This window comes from Trichechus manatus, unplaced genomic scaffold (assembly GCF_000243295.1).
Source record: "Trichechus manatus latirostris isolate Lorelei unplaced genomic scaffold, TriManLat1.0 scaffold00265, whole genome shotgun sequence".
Lineage (NCBI taxonomy): Eukaryota > Metazoa > Chordata > Mammalia > Sirenia > Trichechidae > Trichechus > Trichechus manatus.
This window is the reverse complement of record NW_004444201.1, coordinates 1,793,814-1,818,558: the sequence shown is the minus strand read 5'-3', so window position 1 is coordinate 1,818,558 and position 24,745 is coordinate 1,793,814. Positions and strand designations below refer to the sequence as shown.

General features: G+C 37.9%; 1 protein-coding gene across 8 annotated transcripts in view; it reads left to right on the top strand.

Annotated features, from left to right (window-relative positions):
* Positions 1-22,485, top strand: part of CCSER2 (coiled-coil serine rich protein 2) — a 285,551-nt gene extending 263,066 nt beyond the window's left edge. For 7 of the 8 annotated variants that reach the window (XM_023724846.1, XM_023724847.1, XM_023724848.1 and 4 more), the window contains one exon: positions 16,772-22,485. In XM_023724846.1, the coding sequence (XP_023580614.1) occupies positions 16,772-17,578 (807 nt within the window). In that variant the 3' untranslated portion in view covers positions 17,579-22,485. The remainder of the gene's footprint in view (positions 1-16,771) is intronic. The other variant, XR_002822873.1, reaches the window with a different exon arrangement.
* The last annotated feature ends 2,260 nt before the right edge of the window (positions 22,486-24,745 follow it).

Sequence of the window (24,745 nt, the reverse complement as noted above, 5' to 3'; positions counted from 1 at the left end):
GAATTATCTATGTGAGATCAGATTGACAACAGCAACTCAAAAGGTTTGATGGGAAGCCTAGGGGACAGTGAGTTGAAGATAATGGTGATGGAATATTTTGGAAAAGGATAGTGAGAATAGCAGCACAACTGGAAGAATGTAATTGATTTCACTGAATTGTACATGTAGCAACTTTCAAAATGGTGTAACTTTGGCTATGTATATTTTCACCAAAGAAAAGGTCCTCAAGGTTGAGAAGGGAGAGTGTTGGCATGTCGTGGGGTTGTTAACCAATGTCATAAAACGGTATGTGTACTGACTGTTTAATGAGAAGCTATTTGTTCTGTAAACCTTCATCTAAAGTACAATTAAAAAAATTTAAAAAAAAGAATGATCATAATTCATTTAGGTAGGATCTACGATCAGGAAAAGCTTTTAGGAGAGGGGCTGAAATGGACTGAGAAAGCTGGATAGGATTTTGATAGATGGGTAGGGAAGTAGACAGAGGCAATTTAAGTGGCAAAAGTAAAATGAGTAACATTATTTGCCTTTCTAGGTGTAAATTCAGAAGGCAGACAACTGTCTGATCAGCTTAATAAACAGGTGCCATTGGCAGTGTCTGGCAGAGCTGTTTATGTATTTATTTCACAAGGTTGTTTCTCCCTCAGAAATTCTGGTATATTGGCCTTGGGAGAATGAAGATGGGCATCATTATTTTTTTATTTTTAAGATTTTTAGGTGATTATAATTTTTGGCCAGGCCTCCATCTCTGGAGAAACATAGTGACTTGATTTAATTTAGCTTATGTCAGGGACAGTCTGCTGTGTGCTGGGGATTGGTAGACTAGAGATGGTGGGGCATTTAACATCTCTTAAAACTCCAGCCAAGTGCCAGGTTCTGTGACGATATTTTCACTAAAATTGTATCAAAGGGTTAATGGTTCAGCAGGAGAAACTCTTTAGTACAAAGTTGATTATTTTTAATGCTGTATAAATTTGTTTTGTTGTTGTATGCTGTCAAGTCGATTCCAACTCATAGTAACTGTATAGGACGGAGTAGAATTGCCCCATACAGTTTCCAAGGCTGTAAATCTTTATGGAAGCAGACTGCCACATCTCTCTCCTGTTGAGTGAATGGTGGGTTTGAACCACCAACCTTTTGGTTAGCAGTCGAGTGCTTAACCATTGCACCACCATGACTCTGGAGCGGGGATAGGGATGTATATATGAGTAACTGAGTCACAGGAACTAAAAGTGAGAAGCATTCTTAGAGATGAACCGTTCCAACTTGCACTTACTGATGAGGAGTCAGAGGCTCAGAACATAGGTCCCCCTGACTAGTCACTGCTATTTACACAAACCTCCAGAGGAACTCATTTTTCTGATGAAGGAATCTCTGACTGCTCGTGTCACTTGTCAACAGAGTCCCCTGTGAAGGTTTTCTTAACCCCATCCAGGTGGTAGAAGCTCTGTCCTGGAGAAACTCATAGGGAGGGAGGTGTGTGCCCCTTCTTGGCCAAGATCTTGTTCTGTGTAAATCCTTTGAACCGAAAACAGTCCCCAAACAGCAAAGTAGAGTTGTATCAGGTAATTTGTATGGAGAGCACCTGAGGTCTTCACCCAGTTAAATATTTTCTAAGCTGTTTTTTGCAAATGTCCATGTCTAAATTAGGAGCCCTGGTGGCACAATGGTTAAGCACTCAGCTGCTAATCGAAAGGTCACCTGTTTGAACCCACCAGTGACTCTCTGGGAGAATAGACCTGGCTACCTGCTCCCATAAAGATTACAACCTAGGAAACTCTCTGGGGCAGCTCTGCTCTGTCACATGGGGTTGCTATGAGTTGTAATCGACTCCACTGCACACAACAACAGCAACAATGGCTAAATTAGTGACAAAAGTATAATCTCAGAAGACAGGATCCTAATTTACTAGGCTCTTGTAAAGGTCTTTACGTGTGATGAGTTTCTTGTAGCTGTTTTTTCCCCCTCATCCACATAGAAAATGGATCTTGTTTGTTTGTTTTACATTGAGAAATGTAGGATTGCTCTTAAAGTGAAGAAGTATTAGATTATAGTGAACTGAGTCAAGGACTGTTTATACAGAGATGGGAAAGCAATTTTTATTTGGAAAAATGTTCACAAATCTGTAAGCAGAAATAGACTATCTTAATTTTCTAATATAGCATTGTTTTCATGTCAGGTTAATTGGCCTGAAAATATATATATACTTTATTTTGCAAATTTAGCTGGATGTAATGATGATTTACAGGCTCATTGTCAATATTTTAGGAGTGTTTCAGTGGTTGTATATGTGACTGTGTGGCAGTGGAGGAAGCTTAGGAACCCTGAACAGAGAGGCATGAGACCCAGTTTCTAGTCTGATTCTGTTTGTGTGACGTTGAATAGCTACCTTCCTTCTTGAAGACCCAGTTTCATCTAGAAAGTGAAGAAACTGAAGTAAATGACATTTCAGGTTTATTTCAATTCTGATGACCTGTGATCAGAAGCTAAGCCACAAGTAATTCAAATTAAAAAGCATGGATTTGTATCCAGTGGCCTGCATGTCACGTTCTTGATACAGTTCTTATGCTTACAAAAACCTACATCTTTTTTTTTTTAATACTACATTGATTCTACTAACTTTAGCTAATGTTCTTTATCTTTACCTGCTAATGGTCTGAAAACCTGTAATTAAAGAAGAAATAAATTTTTGTATGGTAATTTTTTTCATTGCCTGATTCATAATTGATATAATTTCTGTGTGTTTAGCATCTGAAGTCTATTTTCTTTTCAAATGCTTTCCTTTTCTGTAAAAGACTGTAATTTGTTACTTTAAAAAGAAATATATGATGATAAATGTATACCAAAAAGAATATATTATTTCTTGTACACTGATTCCAAATATTAGAGGGAAATAAATTTTTTCTTAAAAATATATGAAAAATAGCAATTAGATTTGGATTCTGATGTATTTTCGGTAATTTAATCTGTCTATATATAAAAATCGGAGCCCTGGTGGCACAGTGGTGAAGAGCTCGGTTGCTAACCGAAAGGTCGGCAGTTTGAATCCACTAGGCGCTCTTGGAAACCCTATGGGGCAGTTCTACTCTGTCCTGTAGGGTCGCTGTGAGTCGGAATCGACTCAACGGCTACAGGTTTGGGTTTTTTTGGTTTATATATAAAAGTATGAAATCTGTCTTCTCATTGATGCTATTGATTTTTGTTGTTTAAAAAAAAATATGACTTTGGTTTCTCTATTTTTCGGTTCCCCTTTTTATTATACCTCCCTACCCTCATCTCTCTCTGCACAGGGTGGGTATTCCGCTCCCTCCTTCTCTCCTTGGCAGGGCTCATTCCAAGGGATCCCACGGACTGTTCCACCGCACCGCAGACAGAGTGAGTCTGGGTCTCTCACTCCTACCCCGTTATGCCCTCCCCTCCTGGTGCTTTCCTTCTGCATGACCTGTCCCTACCCAGCACCCTCTTCCCTTCCGTCCAGGGTGACCTGCGGGCATGTGCCGAATCACTCCCTGCGGGCCTCCTCTCTTCATTAACACTTCCTCTGACTGCATGTCAGCAAACCACTATGGAGAGCTTTATGAAAGCTGTCAGAAGTTCATTTTATTCTAAAGCTATTTAAACCTATTGCCAGTGACCCTAGACCTAGGGCATGCATCTGACTGTAATGCATTTTCTTTTTTTAAGACTTTGACATATGTGAATAAAAAACTGGTGTTTTATCTAGTCACGTTAAAAAATGTGGACACTATTTGCATTGGTGTAATGAACAGATGCATTCTGTTTAGGGAGCAGGCTTATTAGACCATCGCACATTTCTCTAAATATTTCATAAGGCCTTTTGATTGCATTTCAGTGTCATCTAAAGAAAACTTTTTATAATCATGCTTTCAAGAGTGCTTTTAATAACTAATATGTCTTTGAAATTTATCAGCTACTTTATAGCACAACAGACATGACTTTGAATATGCATGGTTCACTAACATTTCTGATAATTTAGTAATTGTTTGACATTAAAATATTGTTATATCTACTTTCCAAAGCAGTGCTTGTTGTTTTCTCTTATGTATTTAATTATACCTGGTAAGTTGGTTATATTTTATGTTTTCTGAAAAGTCACCCCCAAAAGCTAATATTAGTTAAAAAAAATAAATATAGTCAATCAGAGCCACTTTTGTGCCCTCTCCATGGATTTAGTCTGGTTTGTGAGTCTATCAATTTATTTCATTAATTATCCTAACCTATGTTCAGTTTCAAAGGTCTAAAAAGGGGAAGCTTTTAAACCATTAGAAATGTGATTTAGTTAAACAAATTTTATTTCTTGAGTTAGTCAAAATTGTGAGGTATCAGTGTAAATTCCAGACAAGGGATAAAGTTTATTTTTTATATATTATATATTTCTTCCTTCTATATTTTTTGTTTTAAAGAAAAAAATAGAGAGTTTGTATAGATTTTTATATTCACTTATTTTTGTGCCAGGTAACTCATTTAGTGTAAGAATTGAGGAGTTTGTTGCCCTTCCTTCTCCTCCTTCCCTTCTTTCTTCTTTGTCTCTCACCATCTCTATGAACACTCCTTTTTACTTCTGTTGTCTTCAAGTAAGTTACTCTCTTTTGTCCTATGAAATGATTCCTAGCATGTAGGAAATTATACTAAATTGCTAGTAGACTAATCTGAATTTTAAAAGTAATGTGTTCTTAGGCTTGTAGCCAGTAGACAGCATGGTATGACAGATGGGCCTCAGGTTAACACATCTGCCTGGTGCTTCCTGATGCCCCCTTAGCTCCTGTCCTTTCCCCCCAGCACTCTCGTCCACCCTTTTCCCCTTAGTCAGCTGTAGTATGGAATTAAGATCGAGGATTAATTATTTAGTATTGCAAATAGAGCTTTAGATTTTTTATTTTAATGTTTCTCAGGAACACCCATCTCACTTCTTATTTCTGTAGCTCTAGAATTTTCTTTTCCCTTCCTTGAGTCATTGGCTCTCCATTTACTGCTTCATCGTCCTTCCTCTCAAGTTCAAAGTTGCCTTTTTCATTTTCAAATATGAAGCAACACCATCCTGGGATACTACGACCAAGGTGTGTTTTTCTGGCTTTTCTAGATCAATGTTCTTTCTCTGCCGTCATCTCCAGATTGACAAAAAGAAAATTTTGGTTCTTGAAAGCTTGGATATGTGTAAGCCTTCTAGGAAAATACACAGAGTGCAGTGTTTCCTAGATAAGTTCTTATGGCGTAAGCAGCTGTGAGAACGGGTTCTGGGACTTTTGAGACTTGCAGGATTCTGTTTGTGTAAAGTAATAACTAGAGGACCTATTCACAGCTTTTTTTGATAACCCTTACTGAGCTTGAAAAGTTCCTACCTTTAGAGGAGAAACCTGTTCTAAACTACTACATTGTTTTGGATTTACCCTGAGAACAATGGAAGAACTCTACTTATAAAATCAATTTTTTTAGTGATAAAAAATACAAAAGGAGAAGGGTATGGAGTTACAGGAGTAAGTCCATTATTTTTCCAGAGGGTTTCAGATAGATCCCCCTCTTTTTTATGTAAAACTTAGATTCAGTGAAATATTTGTTTCCACATGTAGTCACTGTGTGATTCCTAGTGCTGTGTTTTGGAGAGGTTAATTCTGTGTGATGGTAGGTAGTTGAGAGATTTTTTCTTCATGATAGTCTTTTTCATTAGTAAATCCTTTTGGATGCCCTCTTAAACATGACTGTGAGTGAACTACTATGATCTAAATGCAGACGCCAGTGAGGCTTGGGCTGTCTGTCGTCTTAAGTAAGGACTCTTTTAACAAGTTAGAAGAGTAGTATACCTTCCAGTATAAAGAGATAGTCTGCTGTAGATATATGCGGAGACAGTGAATAATTAATGTTGACAGGGAACATTTAACTCTGGTCACTCCAGAAGGCTGGACTGACCACGAATGTTCTTGCTAAATTTAAGAATAACCCAGGGAAAATGGAGACAAAAGGAAAAACGTGGTGTTTAAATTTTTTTTTGCCCCCCTTAGGAAATTTTGACTTTCTTTTCTTGAATTATATTACTAATCTCTATGTCATGATGCTTTTCTTTCTTCCCATTTCAAATTAATTTTTTATTTGAGTTAGCAGAAAATATCATCTACATTTAGACCTGCAGAGGTCTTTGCCCTTGTCAGTAGGAATTAATAAAAAGAATTGCTTTTGGTAAGTAGAATGACTTAATTGGAGTCCCAAATAGTATTTCTTGCCAGAGCATGTGTTTACAGGACCTCTTAAACCTTTTTTAAAAGTATATTTTCAAATAATACCCATTTCTTATGAGTGCCGCCACAGGCTTTTAAAATTTGCTCTTTAACACCTTGCTTGAAAGAATCTAGAAACCTTAGGTACCTTTATCTTCATATATAGTAACTTAAATCGGAAGAAAAACGTAGTTTTTAAACAACAAAAATAACTTAAATATATCTACATATGTCTTAACATGTTGGCAGTTTCTTGATAGAGTATTAACTGATGTTAAATTTATATTACAATTTCTAAATTTACATTGTAATAAAGTACATTAAGAATGACAGAATTATATTGTCTTATATCCTCCTCTTATAAGTTGCAAGGGGTATATTATAAACTTTTTTCTCAAGTGACAATAATAAATTCATTTTACATCACAACCCAGTACACACATACATGAGTGTATATGTAAAATTTAGGAAAAAAAGATGCATGAAACAGTACTTTCCCTTAGGACATATGATAACGCTGATATTTTCTTTTCCTCTCTATTCTATTTAATTTTAAAAAAAAATCTTGAAGTTTGGAAAACACTGGTCTGTTTTGCCCATACAAGTCTGACCATTACGTTTTAATGCACTGACTTTAAATATGAAGGGTAAAGTGTTTAAATAATATAGATTATGTATATACAATCAAAGTAAAACATTTTTGCAGAAATTCTTACTGGCAGGTAGTATGATATTTTTAAGTGGTGCCTCCTAAGGATTAAGCCCCAGCAAGAATGTTTTGTTGGATTTAACAAAAAAAAAAACAAAACCTGTTGCTGTTGAGTGGATCCAAACCCAACAATCCCATGTGTTACATAGTAGAACTGCTTCATAGGGTTTTCTTGGCTGCAGTCTTTACAGAAGCAGATCGCCAGGCCTTTCTTCCGCAGTGCTGCTGGGTGGACTCAAACTGCCAGCCTTTAGGTTAATAGTCCATCATAAACCATTTGTGCCACTCAGGGATCTTTGCTGTTGGATAAGAGTGGCTTAAGTGGCTGATGAGTTATATTTGAGAATCGGGTTACTCAGTTTAACCAGAATGATGATCCCTTGAATTCTCACTTTTTTCGTTGGCTTGCTTATCCCCTGTATACTTTCTCACTTTTGTATTTCACTTGCTTTGTACTTGTTCTCTCAATCCTTTCAGCTGGAGAATTGCCTTTCATCTCAGGACAAAATCTTTCTAAAAACTACTTCAAAATTATGTTTTCACAAATCTATTCACTTAGAAAATCTTTGTTTCCTTTTTAAAAATTTAGCCATACATTTTAAAAAATGAAGGTTAATAATAGTTTTAGTTATTTAATATTTTTATGATTGTAAGTAATTTTCTAGGTGTTTTATTTAAATTATCATTTAATCTTTCCAACAGATCTTCCAGTCAGAACTATTATCATCTCAATTTCATAGAGTTGTAATTTTTTATCTCAGTTTTAAAGTGTTGTAAATAAATAAATCAGAATGGTGTAGTAATTTACTCAGGGTAAGTGAGCAAGCCAGAATTCAAATCCCATTCTGATTCCAAAGCTTGAGCTTTAAATATTTATGTAAATACTATAAGCCGTTTCGTAAAAACTTTCATTTCCCTAATTATAATAGTAGCTCATTATGGAGGAGTTGAAAGATAAAAAAAAATCTGCTATATTTCCTTCTAGTCTTTTTTACTTTATTTTGTAACATTGGAATACTACATTAATATTCAGTTTTTTGCTTTGCTTTTTTCAGCACTTTAGTATCATTATGATCACTTTGCATACAGTAAATATTTCTCGAAAACACAGTTTTATTGGCTGCATGATAATGCATTATTGTATGGATAACTCTTTTGTTAAGCATTGATGTTGTATCCAGTTTTCCCCATTACATAGAGATACTGTTGCATTGAAATTTATCCTTGTGTATAAATCGATGTCGGCATCTCTCTTGCTCAGACAGATTCTTTGAAGGCTATTACCTGATCAAAAGGCAATGCTTCTTCTAGAGGCACTTGATATGTGTTGTTGAATTGCTTATGAGGGATAAACTAGCATGGCTCAACCTGATTGACTCCAGCATGTGACTGTAATCAATTTTACATGTAAGAATAGCCTCACCTTCAGTGCTTTAATGAGAAATTAGCTCTGGGTATGACTTTTCATAAAAATAAAATATTTTAAGTGAAATGGAAACTAGGATACCTCAGTAAAAATTGAACAGACTCAATTTTACAATAAGCTAATTGTTTTATTTAAATGTGGTTAATATAGAGTATGACACTGTACATTTTTTGCAGCTAATTTCAAGTGTTGTCTTATATAGTCATTATTCTAGTTACTTGACTAGAAATGTGCATCAAACTCATGGTCCAGTAGGCTTTCCCACAGACCTAGGCAAGGATTAATTTCTCTCAACACATCACAATTATGGGAAACTCAGCAATTTTAGTGTTTTTCTATAAAGCCCTTTATAACAACCTGCTATGCAGATTGTGGAATTGTTTCTTTAGCCAGTATTTGCTGCTGTACCATTATGTTTGCAGTATCTTATTTTGGATAAATATACCATGCACATTGGTCATAACAGTGAAATCATACTATTATGATATCATTTAATTTTTTTTCTGAACTACTCTGCATCCCAGAGGTAGATACTGATGGATTCTGTGTTTTTGAGATACAGGCCCATGTCTTAAGCATCTCTGATTCTGGCCTACATAGTAAATGCTTACTTAAGTTACTACTGGTCACTTTGTTAAGTTTCTGCCAGCAATTAATTAGTCATCTACTTAGAAAAGCCATTTATTTAACTCCTTGTTTCAGAATTTATTGATAAATCTGTATTTATCAGTCAGGTATCCTCTGTAAATTACCTGATATCTGGAGGCAAAATTTTGAGATCTAGAGGAATAAGAGCACTCTGGTTCCCAAGAAGCCTTGGAAGCTGTGATTGGGTGTACATGAATGTTAGATCGAAATTCTTTTAATCCAGTTATGTAATAAAGGTCAAGTTATATCTCTATATTGGTGTGCAGAGCTTCACTTATAATTCAGAATATTTTACATACATGAAGATCAAATTATACTTTTATTGGTGTTTAATGCAGTGACAGTAATAAAAGTAAGCTAACAAATATTGAATTTAGGTTAGTTTTATAAGGTGCAAGAAGCTCTAAGATTATTTAAAATAATTTCTATTTCCTTCATAAAGAGTTACATGGGGCTAAACCTTTTTAGGTCTTTGGAGTATAACATTAAATTGTGTCAAAATTCTTTTCAATTTTCATTGGGTAACAATCTTCAAATGATTCCTTTTAAATGTGAGAAGTTTTACATATACCTTTCTGTGGGTATAAATATTTGTACTAACTTGAAAACTGCTTTAACAAGACAAAGATGTTTTCATTAAATACAAATATATTAAATAAAACTGTGGAGTGATACCTATAAAAACACAAAACAAAGCAAATACTTTGGGCTGCCCCAGTCATGGCAATTCCTTGGTGTTATATGTGGTCTCTGACACCATTGTCCTGTCTTTCTCTTGTCTCTGCTCTCCCATTATGCCATTGGCAAGGAGTTGAGAAGTTAGTCCATTACTTCTCTGACAAAGCGTGGTACAGTACAATTTCAGATTTTTTCTGCCACCTTCCTCATAATCACTTTTTCCCCCCAGTTTGCATGATGCATGTCAGAGCCTGCATGAATTACAGGCATGTTATAGGTGGTTCCATTCCCATCTTCTTTTTAACCTTTAAAATATATTTAATACTAATAATAAACTTACATGTGCCCAGAATGTAATTTTAGGTAGTTCTGTGTCTGTAATGCAGTGGCCTTTTTATACTTGAGAACATTTCCTACGTCTTCCGTTGTCTACTTTGGCACATTTGTCTTCAGTCGGGACTTGATGTTTCTAGCTACCATCTTATTGCTGATGACCTCGGGACAAGAATGCTTACAGAAGTGGATATGAGTCATTTTTCTTATGCCAATGTGAAGTGGTATGAAACCGTGAAGGTGAAGAGTTTTTCCCAGTGTTGACTGTTAATTTACTTCTCGTGTTCGGTGTGTTTTCTCCATTTTCTCTGGGTCACTGTCGAACCACCTTTTCCCAGAAACACTGCACCACAGTGTGGTGTATGAGAGTCATCCTGTGGAAGATAGATTAGCTAAGAAGAAAACAGGGCATTTTCGAGGAAAGTTAGTATCTAAGTGTTGGTATTGAATCTGCCTATAGAGTTTTTAAATATGTTAAAATTGTTATCTAGCTATATTGCACATCCTGAGAGCCTGTGAGCTCATCAGAGTTACATGAATAGCTTTAGTTAACTATTTGAATAGTTGAATAATAAAGCTGTAATGCTGCTTTTAAATTCTCTGACAGTTCAAATTCTGGCTTTGCCATTTGCTGAAGTGTGTGACTTTGGACATGCCACTTAATCTTCTCCTAACCTGTTTATTTTTACAAATAGAAGACAATACTTGCCACCTAGGGTGTGATCGGAAACCCTGGTGGCGTAGTGGTTAAGTGCTACAGCTGCTAACCAAAGGGTCGGCCGTTCAGATCCACCAGGCGCGCCTTGGAAACTCTATGGGGTAGTTCCACTCTGTCCTGTAGGGTCGCGATGAGTCAGAATCGACTTGACAGCAAAGGGTTTTTAGGGTGTGATCATTAGAGATCATATATGCAAACTTAGAGTTTGACTCTCCTCCTTGGAAAGAAGGGCAGTCCTGTTCTCTCAGGGCCCAGACGTTTCTCAAGCATTTGTAAAGTGCCAGGCACTGTACTGAGCACTTTGCATGCATGATATTGTTTGTTATTTATAACAATTCAGATGAGGTATGGATTCTGTTATTTTCATTTTGTAAATTATAAAATTCACTCTCAGAATAGTAACGACATTGCCCACCATCTCTCACAGTAGTAATTATGTGTTAGAGCCAGGACTCAAACCCAGATCAGTCTGACTATAAAAACGAAGTGCTTCGGTGCTGTATTGTACTAGCTCCTGCATATTGCCGTATGTAAGTTCTTCCTGAACTTTAGAGTGCCTGACATGTCCTTGCTTCAGTTTTTATCTCCAGGAAGGCAGTTAAGGAACTTAGACTTCTGTGTCATATCATGCAGCAACATGCTTGTGGATTTAAAACATTTAGCTATGACTGACATTACTGAACTGTACAGTTTATGGAATCTGTGCAACTGTGGTGTATTTGAAACCTAAATATCTCTTATTCCGTAGCTACTAGTTTATTATTATGCTGTTTATTGAACTTACTCTTTTCCCCAGTACCCAATTACAGAAGGTCTCTGGCTTAAAATCTTCTCTCTCACACCTTTTTAATAATGATAGATGACACTTATTGAGTACTTACTATGTATGTGCTCAAGGTCCTATGCCAAGCATTTTACATGTATATTTATATTCAACTGTTAGAGTTACAAGTGGAAAGTGGCTGAATGTTTATCAAGACAGCTTCCCCAACTTATTTCATCAGAAATGTCTAGTCTTTGAATTAAAAAGTTTTGGTGACTAAGCTTGTGTGTCATTACGGGAAGTAGTTGTGTTCAAATTAACACTGTCCTTCTAAATATGAATCATTAAGCTAATCTCAGACTTAGTTGTAGAAAACAAAGCTTTTTTCTATTATTAGATTTCCCTTTTATCAGTGTTTTTTAAAAACTTAAAAAAATTTTGAGCATTAATGCTGCATCTTTGATCTATAGGTAAGTATCATTTGATCATTTATGGCCGAAGAAGTAATTCTAGAATATACCACTCACTAATATTTATTCACTTATCTAGCAAATATATATTAAATGACTGCTCTGTACCAAGTACTAGGAATACCAACAACAGCAACAGCCAATGAATAATGATGCTTGGTTGGTACATGCCCGTGGGGAGCTCATAGTCTCTAGTCATCTTTGTAAGCAGCTCAAAGTAAACATTTAAAATTATCATTAAATGTGTTTGCCAGCCCCCTGTACAACTATCTGATAGTGCCTATTGTTGACCTCTTGACCTTGACACATGTAACCATTTATCCTGAGAATTCCTCTCTATGGTGTTTTGAAGTTTATGTATCTAAGGAAAGTAAGACTTAAAGGAGCTGAGTCCAGTTCAGAGGCACTTAACTCTAACTCTGGGGATAGGTTTACATTTTGAAGCTTCAGTAATCTCTTCCAGTTACAAGACGGGGCTGTACTCATTTGTGACTCAGAGGGTTCCCTGAAGTGCCCTCTGCAGTAGTGAGGGGTATTCCTTTTGCCCTCCGGGTTTGGTGAGCTGCAAAGCTGTGAAATGAATGAGCAGGTGGGCAGCTTCCCCAGAGGCATGTTTAGATACAGGCAGTACCTCATCTTGCATCTGCAGAGCCAGAAACCTGGAACTCATCTTCGAGTCCTCCAAACAGCGACTTATTTGTCCCATCTTCAGAACCTCTTTCAGGTCCTCTCCAGTCTTTCTGCCACTATCTTAATTTCAGATCCGTAGAATTTATGACCTCAGCTATTTAGCAATAGCTCTTTTGCTTACAGTCTCATCTTTCTTCTCCCATTATGTTCCTCACAGCTTCCACCAGAGTAATCATTCTAAAACACAAACTGGATCTTAGGATTCCTGTGCTTAAAACTCATCAGTGTCTCCCCACCACCTATAGTACAAAGTCAGAACTACTTGACCTCCATGAGCTGGCCCTTGCCTGCACTCTGCACTGTGCCTCCTAAATTTAGTCTGACCATTTGAAGTTACAGGAACATGCTGTATTTGTTTATTCATTTGTTTATTGCTTCTGTGCCTTTACCATGCAGTGCCCTCTGCACAAGGGAATGTTCATTCCCTCTTGTCTACTTGACAAACTCCTGCACATCATTTTAGAACTCAGCGCAGATATTTGTGATTCTTGGATTCCTTCAGTGACCTCTCCAGTCAGCCATATGGTTTCATTTTGTGCCCATATGTTGTTAGATTGAGACCTGATCTCATCTTTATTCAGCTGACTGTCTCCTTCCGTAGGACAGCACGTCCTGCTCGACCACACCATTGCTGTAAGACAACACTCCAAATCTATGTGTTGCTCACAGGTTGTGTCCAATTTCTGGATAGCCAGGAGGCCATTTAGAAAAAGGGCACCAATAACTAATTATGGATTGCTCCATAAACATCATGTCCTTGTGATCAGAACCTGAACAGACGTTAGGAAAGTAGCTTTTGTTACTTACAAGAATCAGACAGCATACAGTGGGAAACATTCCATAATCAGCAGTGCCCCCTCAAAAACTTCCTTGCACACCCCACTTTGTGCCATGGGTGAGGAGTTTAAATGCAACCCTACCTACTGCTAGTCTCCCCTGGCCAGGTAGGTCCTCTTAGGTGGACTGTACATTTATGCTGTGTGTGCCTCACCTGCACCATAGCTGAGGAGACTAAGAAGACTTCTTCTCCCAGCTGTTCTGTACCCCAGCGGAAGTGACTGTATCTTTTTAACCCTGCTAACAGACATCCTACTACATCACGCCCCTCTGACTTCCTGAGGGGGGAGGCGCTTAGCCCAGAATTGTATCTTTTTAATCTTGCTAACAAACATCAGGCCTGGGACGACAGGGAGTTCTGAGGCCTAAGATGCCAGCAGGGGGAGGAAAGGAGAAAATCACCTGGCTGGCTTGTCCAAAGAACTAGCTCCTCACACCTTCACTAGATCCCTCAGGACAGAAACAGTACAGTGCATGATACATAGTTTAAAAAAAAGCAGTTGCTGTCAAGTCAGGTCAGACTCATGGTGACCCCATGTGTGTCAGAGTACAAGTGTGTGGACCATGGGGTTTTCAGTGGCTGATTTTTGGAAGTAGATAGCCAGGCATCTGAGTGGACTCAAACCTCCAACCTCTTGGTTAGCAGTGGAGTGCATTTTCCATTTGCACCACCCAAGGACTCACTTTTAGCGTGTACCCATTGTCATCGAGTCAGTTCCAGACTCATAGCGACCCTATAGTAGATAGCCAGGCTAGTAGAACTGCCCCACAGGGCTTCCAAGACTGTAATCTTTATGGAAGCAGACTGTTGCATCTTTCTCCTGTGGAGCTGCTGGTGGTTCAAACCGCTGACCTTTCCGTTAGCAGCCAAGCACTTAACCACTGTGCAACCAGGGCTCTTTTATGTAGTATATAGAAATCACTAATTTAATTAATTTATACTTTAGATAATTATTTATATAATTATTCAGTCTAACCTCTCTCAATTAAAGGACTCAGTATTTTATTCTCTTTAGCTCTTTAATGTTTAATATGGAGCTTTATTGCATTTAATATGAGCAGCATGTCATTCTGATTACCCGATTCGTATTTCTGTGATAGGCAGTGGTCATAAAGAACAGTGCAGATGAATAACTTATCTGTAGTAGTTCCCAGTACCCCTTTTCTACAGGTTTGGTTGTCCTAATAATCAGTTTACAACTTTGTCTTAATTTGAAAATTATACCTTATGTTTTGAGCTGATAGCACGTTTATATCATTTTTTTTCTTACTAGCAATAGGCATATTACAATAATCATTTTTTAAATTGTCACTGGTATTTTCAAAGTTCTTAAGTTGCACTAGAGGCTACAATATCTTAGCGTGTTTGAAAGTGAAAGGAGGTGAAAAGGGAAAAAAATTCCCATTCAGTCAGCCATTTGGTGTGGCCCCTTTCTCTCTGGATGCTTATCTTTTTCTTTGGTAGATTTTGGTTTGCTCAATGTGGTCCTGCTCTGTTTTGTCCCTAATCTTTCTGAGGTTTGTGACCATTTTGGCATGGTTGTTTTTTTCAGGGAACCCCATGGAGAGTCTGCTGAATTAATTGCACGGTGACTTTTTGCCTTTTGTCTTGAGGGGCAGTATACTCATCTCTGTGGCGATTTATTGTGAAAATGCCCAGATAACTTTAAAGTCCTAGACACTTAGCTTGAGGTGACTAACAACTGGGATGGCTTGCTTATTTTTTAAACATGATGCAGTAACTAAGAGTTTAATGTAGCGTACCTCTATAAGGATTAATTTTGAGTGCCATTGTCTTGATTTTTGCTTTTTAAATAGCAAGGCAGCCCTATGCCATCCTTGCCAACCATCCCTCCTGAGTCAGTGAGCTTTGCTTTGTTCTCTGTCACCACAACCCTGCCATAAATTAATCCCTGACTGCTGGCCTTGGGCTGCATCGTCCAGTGCTGATCAGGAAGGAGACGAAAAAGTGAAGGAAGTAAAAACACACAAATGATATGGTGTAAATAGGTCTGCCCTATCTATAGGAAAAGTTAGAGATAATGTGTAGATTGTGTTGGTGGATTTCACATAGTGAAATACATATATATATTTACTAGTACGAAATAATCCTCTAAAGCTCATGTTTCAAAGCCCTGTGCCAAACTGCTTGACATTTCCAGCCTGAGTTGTTTAATTGAAAGACTGTGTCTGTATGTGTGTGTCTGTGTGTGTCTGTGTGTGTGTGTGTGTGTGTGTGTGTGTGTAATTATACATTTGTAGCAGCCACCCATGGCCATCAGTACATGAACAGTAGACTGCCCCATATATTTTAAGTATTTGGGCCATTGAAAGAGACCTTCAGGATTCATAATCTTTTACCAAAGGCATGAAAGTAATGGCAATTGCATGTTTTCTCTGATTTGTACAGAGCATAACCACACATTGAGCTCCAGAGAACTGGCTGTGTGGCCTTAAAAACTGTGCTATCCTAGGCTTCTCTGCTTGGGAGGCCGTTAATCTTCAATGTGCTAAACGGATGTTCATTCTTGAGCAGGGTTTATCTAGCTATTTTCCACATTTTCAGCATTAGAGAACCTTAGTTGGTCCCTTGTATGGCAATGAGAATAGGAAAAATAAGCTTTGAAAACGTTTCATTCTGAACTTTTCAACAAGAATATTAAAGATAGATTAGCATTAACTAAATGTATTGACCTATTTTTGTTTAAATAATTAGAATTACACTTCAACTGAGAATATAATCTTCATTCTAAATCTTGTTTATCTGCTGGTAATTTTCTCAACAGAGACACAGCACTTTGACACCTTTAACAACCGTCTTCAAGTTAAGTGTGGTAACATGGTAGAAAAAAAAACTTTAAAAGAGATAATAATAGTCTTATGGTCACAGTCTGAATGCTTTATGGAGATTAAGCCAAAGTGCTGTGGAAATTATTCTGTTGAGCTGTCTTGCATGTAAGATTTTAAATACTTAATGAATCAGGAAGTTGTTTTCTACAATAAATCAGTACTTTAAGGTTTTCTTTTTCCTTGTTTAATTTTGGATCTTGTTCAGTATTTACTGCGTGTATAATTTTTTGTTTACATTATCACTCTTGTATGTGTCTCATGAATTCACTTGAATATTGCAGTTCATTTCTTAAAAACACCACCACGTTCTTCGTATATTATATCATAATATATACCAAAACAGCCCAGTTGGAACTACATTAATTATGGGTGGCTTTCTAAAATATATTGTTGCTAATCTTGTTTGTAATTTTTAACAGCCTCAAGTACTACAGCCTTCCAGCAGCCTTCCCAGACCCACAGACCACGCCCAGGGAAAACTAATAAAGCTGCCGCGTACCGAGGCCCACAATGATTGTGCTCCCCGGGGCACATATCAGGGGGTTGCACATCTGGACGAAAGCTTCACACACAGCTTGCAACAAGAAAGCAAGTGTGGTCTGGATGACCTGCCTTTGTCGTCAAGCCCACAGTTCACTAAGGACGTGGCTGATAGTACACCTTCTGAAGCAAACTTGAACATAAACGTGAATGCTACAGAGCCTTATCATTTGGCAAATAATAACATTAGTGACATGCAGTTTGTACCCACTTCTCTGCAATCAAGTACAGCAGACCACGCTAAGAGAGTTGTGAGAAATCAGTCTTCGCCCATAGGCTACGCATCACAGCCCAAGGCCCTGCAACTTCTGAAGCCATCCATCTTGAACTCTTTGGTACCTCCTTCAGTCTCTGAATCATCTCCAAGTAAGACTACCACTTGTAAGAAGTCACCAGTAATCACACCATGTAATTCATCAAAACTTCAGCCAACATCTAGTCAGACAAATCTTACAAATAATCCTAATCCGAAAGCATCTAAGCTCCGCCCCCCTTCTGGCTCTTTCAAACAAAAACAAATAAGCAACCCCCAATTAGAGCCTCACAACTTCCAGGCCAAGACAAACATCCCAAGACCACAAACACAAAGAAAAGAAATCATGCAGGCTCTGAGTGGCAGTTTTCCTTCTGGGGATTGTTTGGCCACTAATCGATATTCTCGTCTTCCTAAACCAAAGATACATTAAATACATAGCCATCACCTGCCAGTTTACTTTTGTAGAACAAGCTCATCTGTCCTGGAATATCTTCATTGGCATTTGCTACCAAGGTGGAGGTTCATTGAAAGCCTGCACATCTTAAATATTAAAGCGTGGAATCTTCTGCTAGTCTGGCTCCTCCATTTCATACCCTGGTTGAAATACACGCCATTTGAACATACTTGTCTCAGGTAAACGCAGAGACACTTGCTTACCCGTCTCAGCAGCCTGCTGAAGGCTCTAATCATGTTGTCCTCCCTCTGCACATCATAAGATGCATAATACTCCACTTAGCAGGCAAGACATGTGCATTGCTAGTTTAGTCCTTTTAAGGTTTATAGTATGGAGGGCCTGGTGGCACCGTGGTTAAAGTGTTCGGCTGCTAACTGAAAGGTCAGTGATTCGAATGCACCAGCTGCTCTGCAGGAGAAAGATGTGGCAATCTGCTTCTGTAAAGATTTGCGGTCTTGGAAACCCTATGGACAGTTCTACTCTGTCCTGTAGGGTTGCTATGAGTCAGAATCGACTCGACAGTAGTGGGTTTGGTTTTTTCTTTTCTTTTTTTGGTTAGGTCTGTATTAATTGTGGTTATCAGAAACTTGTTCTTTTTCACTTATTCCTCCTATGAATAAGGCTACCTATTTTATCAAAAATATCAGTGATAATGGAAGATGGCGGTCAGTAAGCAGAGTTCTGACCAGTATTTTGTATAATTAAAAGGTCTATGCAAAAGCTCTGTGATGAATAAAGGATATCAGGCTTTTAACGGGAAGTCTGTATAGGTTTTATTTTCCCTTCTAGGATCAGCAAACAAGTGTTACTATTGATTACTTACCAGAGAAATTTCATAGGCTGGAAACGTTTCATATTATATATGAACCAATTATATGTTGCTTTACAATCTTGATACAATCCCCCACCCCCACCCCCCTACACACTATTTGTGTTTGTATTTGCTTCTGGGTAAATTTTGGAAAGAAAGCTTAAGATGTATCTGGAAACCTGTACCTACAGATGTATCCATTATGAAATATGCTGGTGCTAGAGTGTTGCTGGTAATTCAGTTTTGATCCCTGTAGGCATATGGATCTATGATAGCTGTTTTAAGATTCCATAGTATATATTTTAAATTGTCTTTACTGTAATATTTGTATTTATTGATTCTGCTAATACCCGAAGACTGGAATAATGGACTTGAAATGTTTGCACAAAACTTTGATGGACACATAGGGATTTAAAACTATTTTGTATAACAAAACAAGTTAAAATATTTTGAGAAAAATTACAAATTTAAGTTAAGACTGTCTTGAGAAAAGCTGGAATTCTCAATACTTTTGTTTTTCCTGGGTTTTCCAGGGGTCCTTTGTTATGTTGTTGTATGTTTGAATGACAGTTTCTTGAAAATCAGACAGGATTTGGGAAGAGAAATAGAGTTGAGGAGGAGAAATTGTGTTTTATTAAAAGGTATTAAAAAGTGTTTCAAAGGCAATATGCTTATTTATTTTACTGTGCTACAGAAGGTAGCTGTGGAGCCTCCAAGGGACCATGTGCACAATGCTAATCATGCTTCAGACCATTTGTCAGGACAGGACAGGCCATACGCCCTCTTGTTCCCCAAATCATGTCATCTTTAGCTTGTTCACCTGTAGCAGCTTTAATTGGAATTGGTATCTTTCAAATAGATAACCTTCCAAGGTCAAGTTTTGTTTTGATCAGTTGGCCAGAAATGCTGCAAGAGGAATGTTGGCCAAAAAGTCACTCAGTTTTCTAAGGATTCCATTAAAAAGTGTATACTAGTGAAATTATCTGCCCCTTTCTTTGTGAGAGAATCAACAGGAAATGCTTCACTGGAAATTGTGGAAGTAACATTTGCTACCATTTTGACACAGTCTTCCCTTACCTATTGAGAACCGTTCCGGTGTATTTGCCATTGAATGGACACAAACCATTCATGGATTTGTTAATATGTGGCCAACACAAATCGCATCCTACTCTCACCTGCTAGCACTTCTGCAGAGAATCATGAAAGCTTGGAGAGTTCTTCACAGAATCTAGGTACTGTGAGTATACAGTGAGTAGACAGGTCAGCAAAGCACTGCGATTCATGGAGACAGGCTGTGGGGACGGCAGCCCCAGTGGGCATTCAGACGTGGGCATTCAGACGTGGGCTTTGATTGTGAAGGAAAACGAGAACGGGCCTCACAGATCACACACGGGACGCTCTCGTACCTTTATTTCGCTAAAGTAAAACACACTGGTGAAATTAGTAGGTTCTTGGTTTATTTGGAAGTTGTTATAGAAACATTATTTACAACTTGTCCTTTATCTTTAGGGGAAAAGTTTTGTATTTTAAATTTATTTTTAATCTCCTAGTCTTAGGGAAATATGTTTATTGTCCATTATATAAAAACATTGACTCCAGGAATTTGTTTAGTCTTTTTCTTGCCCCATTTTTTTCTCCCAGATGAATTTTCAGAAATATTACCCCATCAGTTCAGCTTTATTGAGCCTTAATCTTGGTGGAAGATAGGCTCGTCGACACAATTATAAATCATAATGTATTTAAGAGAAAAAATCTAGGATGCTTGCACAAAAGAACATTAAGTATTTGCCTGCAGTTCTCTTTAAACACTGCAGGAATATTATGCTACTCTGCTCCTTAGTGAGTAAAATGTTCAGTAGGAAATGGAAGTGAGGATGTAATCGGAGATCACCCTCTCGGATCTGGCTGGGTCTCTGTGTTTTACTTCTGTAAGTCAGCTCTGTTTTCCATCCTCCTCCACAGGAACGCAGTTCACTTTTTCTCTTAGTTCTTGTGATGTTGGTGAAGATGGTTGCAGTGCATGAATTGTAATTCCTGAGGATGAAGTTTTATGGAGGTTGGTTAAGTTTCACATTTGTGAAAGAAAATACAGTATGGAGAATTATATGTATGACTGTTAATGAGATGCATATCCAGTTCTTTAAAGAAAGCTTGGCCAAAGGAGTTAATCAGTACAGATGCAGATGATTTTAAGGCATTAAACAAAGGATGATATAGTTATTTAGACTGTTTCTAATAACTGAGACTCTCTAGCATTTTTCTTTTAGAGTCTCGTTTTGATTTGTGCAATATTTCCAGGTGTATCAACTACTGTTCATTGTATTTATATAGATACTAAGGAACTTACTAAGTATTTTAACAAGTAAAATTTAAATATGAAAGAGAATATCAAATTTGCACTTTAAATGCGCTTTATTGCTTGGAGTTGTGCCTGAAATATCAAAATGCCTCCTATTGGGTGTGGCGTCATTTGTTGAAATGAATTTCTCTGTAATTGTTACTGTTTGAAGAGATCAGTACAGCCTTCCATGAAATTACATCCCCAGCATGTCACTTTTCCTGTTAAAGCACTAAGTTTTCTTTGAATATTCCATTGTCCCCTTAAGTATTTTGCTCAATGTATCCACCATAGCTGTCCAGATGTTCCTGTGGCATAGTTGGTGTTACACAGAGGTGTGCTGTGGCTTCTGCACAGTCGTCATGATGGTTTCCTGTCACTGATCCTGGGGATGTACTTTGGAATCACTAAATAGGCTTGTAACGAAGACCAAGAAGACTGCAGCAGTTTCCGTTTGCTCTCCATCTCACACTGTAGTTTCCATGTTGCTGAATTAGTGGGAGTGGTCATGTTTGCATTGCTTATGCACACATTTGAAAATTCATTATACTGTCATATAAAATACCTGATGTTTGTCTTTGGGGATGAGGCCTTTCTATTTTTCTTAATTCTGATGCTTGAATTCTATTTTCAAATGGTCTTTCCACATCTCCCTTTCATTTCTCTGCTGCAGCAATTTGAAAGACTATGTTTGAATAAATGATCATGATGGCGGATGTCAATCTCCAACTATGTCATTAATTGAAGATGCATCGTGTGTTTTAATCTTCTTGGGGTAAAGCTACCCACTGTTTTCTCGGTAAAGCATCGCCATAACAAAGTAATACTGACCCTAAGAACTTAAAGTCTCTCAGTCTTTGCTAACTAAAAACAAAAACACCACAATCTTTAATATCTGCAGTATTGTTTTCCATTGATTTTAAAAACCAGTTCAGAGTAAATACTGTATATTAGAATTTGCCTGTAAAATTAATCATAAAAACCAGATGTAAAATCCCTTTCCTGAAAATGTTGCCATGGCAAATAAAAATAAAGTTCATGATTATAAAAATGATCTTGTCTTTTCGACATTGACTTCCACAGTTTACTTTGTTATCTAATATTTTTTCTCCACAAAAGTCTAAAATAATGTCCACTGGGTTGATTTTTTTCCCCCAAACTGCGACTTCTGTTTCACACACTTCCCCCTAAGAACATCACACCCTAAAGAAATACTGATTGAGTAGGAGCTGAGCAATTGTTTTGCTGTTCTGTTTTCACAGGTTCTGTATGTGATTTCTGGTATTTCAGTTTCCATTTTAATAAAATACCCACTTGATCTTAGAAAAATATTGCGGATGATGAATGATTTTTATTTGATAACACTTTAGCACCTTGGATTAGAATGCTTTATACAGGAGGACATCACTGTTGTAATTTTAATTATTTTGTTTTTAAATGTTGCTTACACAAAATAGCTTGAAGGAAGGAGAAAGATGTTTAATGCAGTTTTGTATAATTCTTAGGAGCAGAAGGAATAGGAATTCATAATTTACTTTCTAATTTAATCATACATGATATTCATACATAATAGAAAATAAAAAGTTGGTGCTGTCATATGTCAGTAATCCAGAATGGTGACATAAATGGGGGAAAATGAGGGAAATTTCACTGGTAATAAATTTGATAATGGCGTTTACAAAACTGAGTTATTAGCAAGTGCTTACTTATACTGAGTCAACGTTTGTCCTTGTTAGTCTGCCATCAAGTGTAGTCATTTCAGGATTTCTCATTTATGTTGGTTGGTCCACATTTTTCGTTCTGAAAATCTCCTATTTCTCCCCCCCCCCCGCCTCCCCAAAAGAACAGTTGAGCAGAAATTAAATAATTTTGACTTCGAGTAATCTTGGTGGAGTGTCTGATGGGTTCCGAGCGCTGTGCTCACCGCTGGGGGTGAGGAGATGGGTGAGGCGGTGCCCTTCCCTGCATTCCCTGCATCTCTTCTTGATTTGAGCCTAACAGTAAAACTACTTTTTGATGACGTCCCCCCTCAAGTTTCAAGTCGTTCTGGGTTTTTATTCCCTTGCACTATTGTTATTTTTGCTTTTATGTTTATTCCTGGTTACATACCTTTTTCCCTCCTTTGAAAACCTTGCCTGGTATGATCTGATTTTATTCAAGAACTCTCTCTTTACCCATATCAGATATGCTTAAGTACTCTGCCTTTTCTTCCTTAGTGATGAGTCAATTTTGTGTTTTCACCTAAGCCACCTTCCCTTTTAGAGCCTCAGTCCACAAAATCCCACTTCTGATGTCTGACATCCCAGTCGTGGCCAGGCTTCCCCTCTTCTGTGTATAGACAGAGTTTAGTATGTCTAGACCACACTTCTGATGTCTGACATCCCAGTCGTGGCCAGGCTTCCCCCCTTCTGTGTATAGACAAAGTTTAGTATGGTCTAGTTGATTTTTTTAGTCACCTGCCATTTCTTGCCATGGGATCCCTGAGATTTAGGTCACCTAGAAGAGCTTTTTCCTCATTCATGAATTTACCCCAAACAACCCTCAAGGTAGCATCCATCCTGTACAGACACGAGAGATTTCTCAAACAAAAAATACTGTTGCTATTTTCCAGATCCAGAAACATGACCCTTTATTTATTCCATACATAAGTTCATTCATTCACGTGTATTGTGAGTTTGAATAATGCTTTTCCGGTAAGATGTTAAATGATAACAGAATGAATATTTTCTGCTGTAAAAATACACTCCAAATTCTAATCTGTAAAAGTGAAGGGCAATGCTTTTACTTTCATCCCTGCAATAAATGTCGTTGAAGTGCTGGCTGCAAGCCAAGCCCTGTGCTAGGCATATAGCAGAGGATGGATGAGGTGGTGTCTCATGGAAGAGACCGGATCCCAGCAGGAGAGACAGACCTAAACTAAGAACCCGACGGGGCTGAGTATGCAGTAAAGACAGGTTTGGGATCACAAATAAACTTCTTCGCTCCAAAACCATTCTTCCTTGGCAAATATGCATTTGTGTTAAAAAAATGTTTTTTTTTTATTTCACCTAAATAAAAATTTGTCGTTAGCTACCATCAAGTCAGCCCCTGACTCGTGGCATCCCCAGGCACAGCAGAACAAAGTGCTGCCAGGTCCTGCACCATTTTCATGACTGGGGATCGGACTGCTGTGACCCATAGGGTTTTCATTGGCTGATTTTTGGAAGTAGGTCGCCAGGACTTTCTTCCTAGTGTAAGTCTGGAAGCTCTCCTGGATCCTGTTTAGCCTCATAGCAACCCCATAGGACAGAGTAGAACTGCCCCATAGAGTTTCTGAGGCGCGGCTGGTGGATTCAAACTGCCGAGCTCTTAACAACTGCACCACCAGGGCAGATAGCAGGTAACTGTAAACGCAACCAATCTGATACCTTTTTTTAGCACATAATCAGTTCAAAATACATTTTGAGTTATGGAAGATTTTTAAAGCTTTCACAAGTTTTAGTTGAGACTTTGCATTTATGAGATAATAAAGGTAGTTCAAGTGTAAGTATGAATTGAAAAACAGAAGTATTTGTGATTAATTACTTAATGCAAGTTGTTTCTTAAATTGAGTTACAGACTAATGCTGAGGTGCAGAGACGAACGCTCCCCCAAATGCCTTGCTGCCAGTGTAGCCTCAGTCGGGCCAGTGATCTGGGTGAGACAGGGCCCAGTGGGGTGCTCAGCAAAGGGTTGGGGCCAGACCGTGGCAGCTTAGCCAGCCCTGCCGTGGGAACGTTAGCCTTGGCCTGGCTGCTGTCATTCTTAAGAGAGCTTGGCCGAGGGGGAGGGGAGGCACGTGTGTTGATCGCCTGCCTTTCAGAGATCCCAGGTATGTGAGGCAGAAGAGAAGAGAACTGGACATATTCTAGAATCATTTGTGAATAGTACACGGTGTTACTTAAGTCACAGAATGAACAACCACAGAAGTATAAAGGGCCAATAATGTGAAACGTGAACATTGTATGTGAGCTTA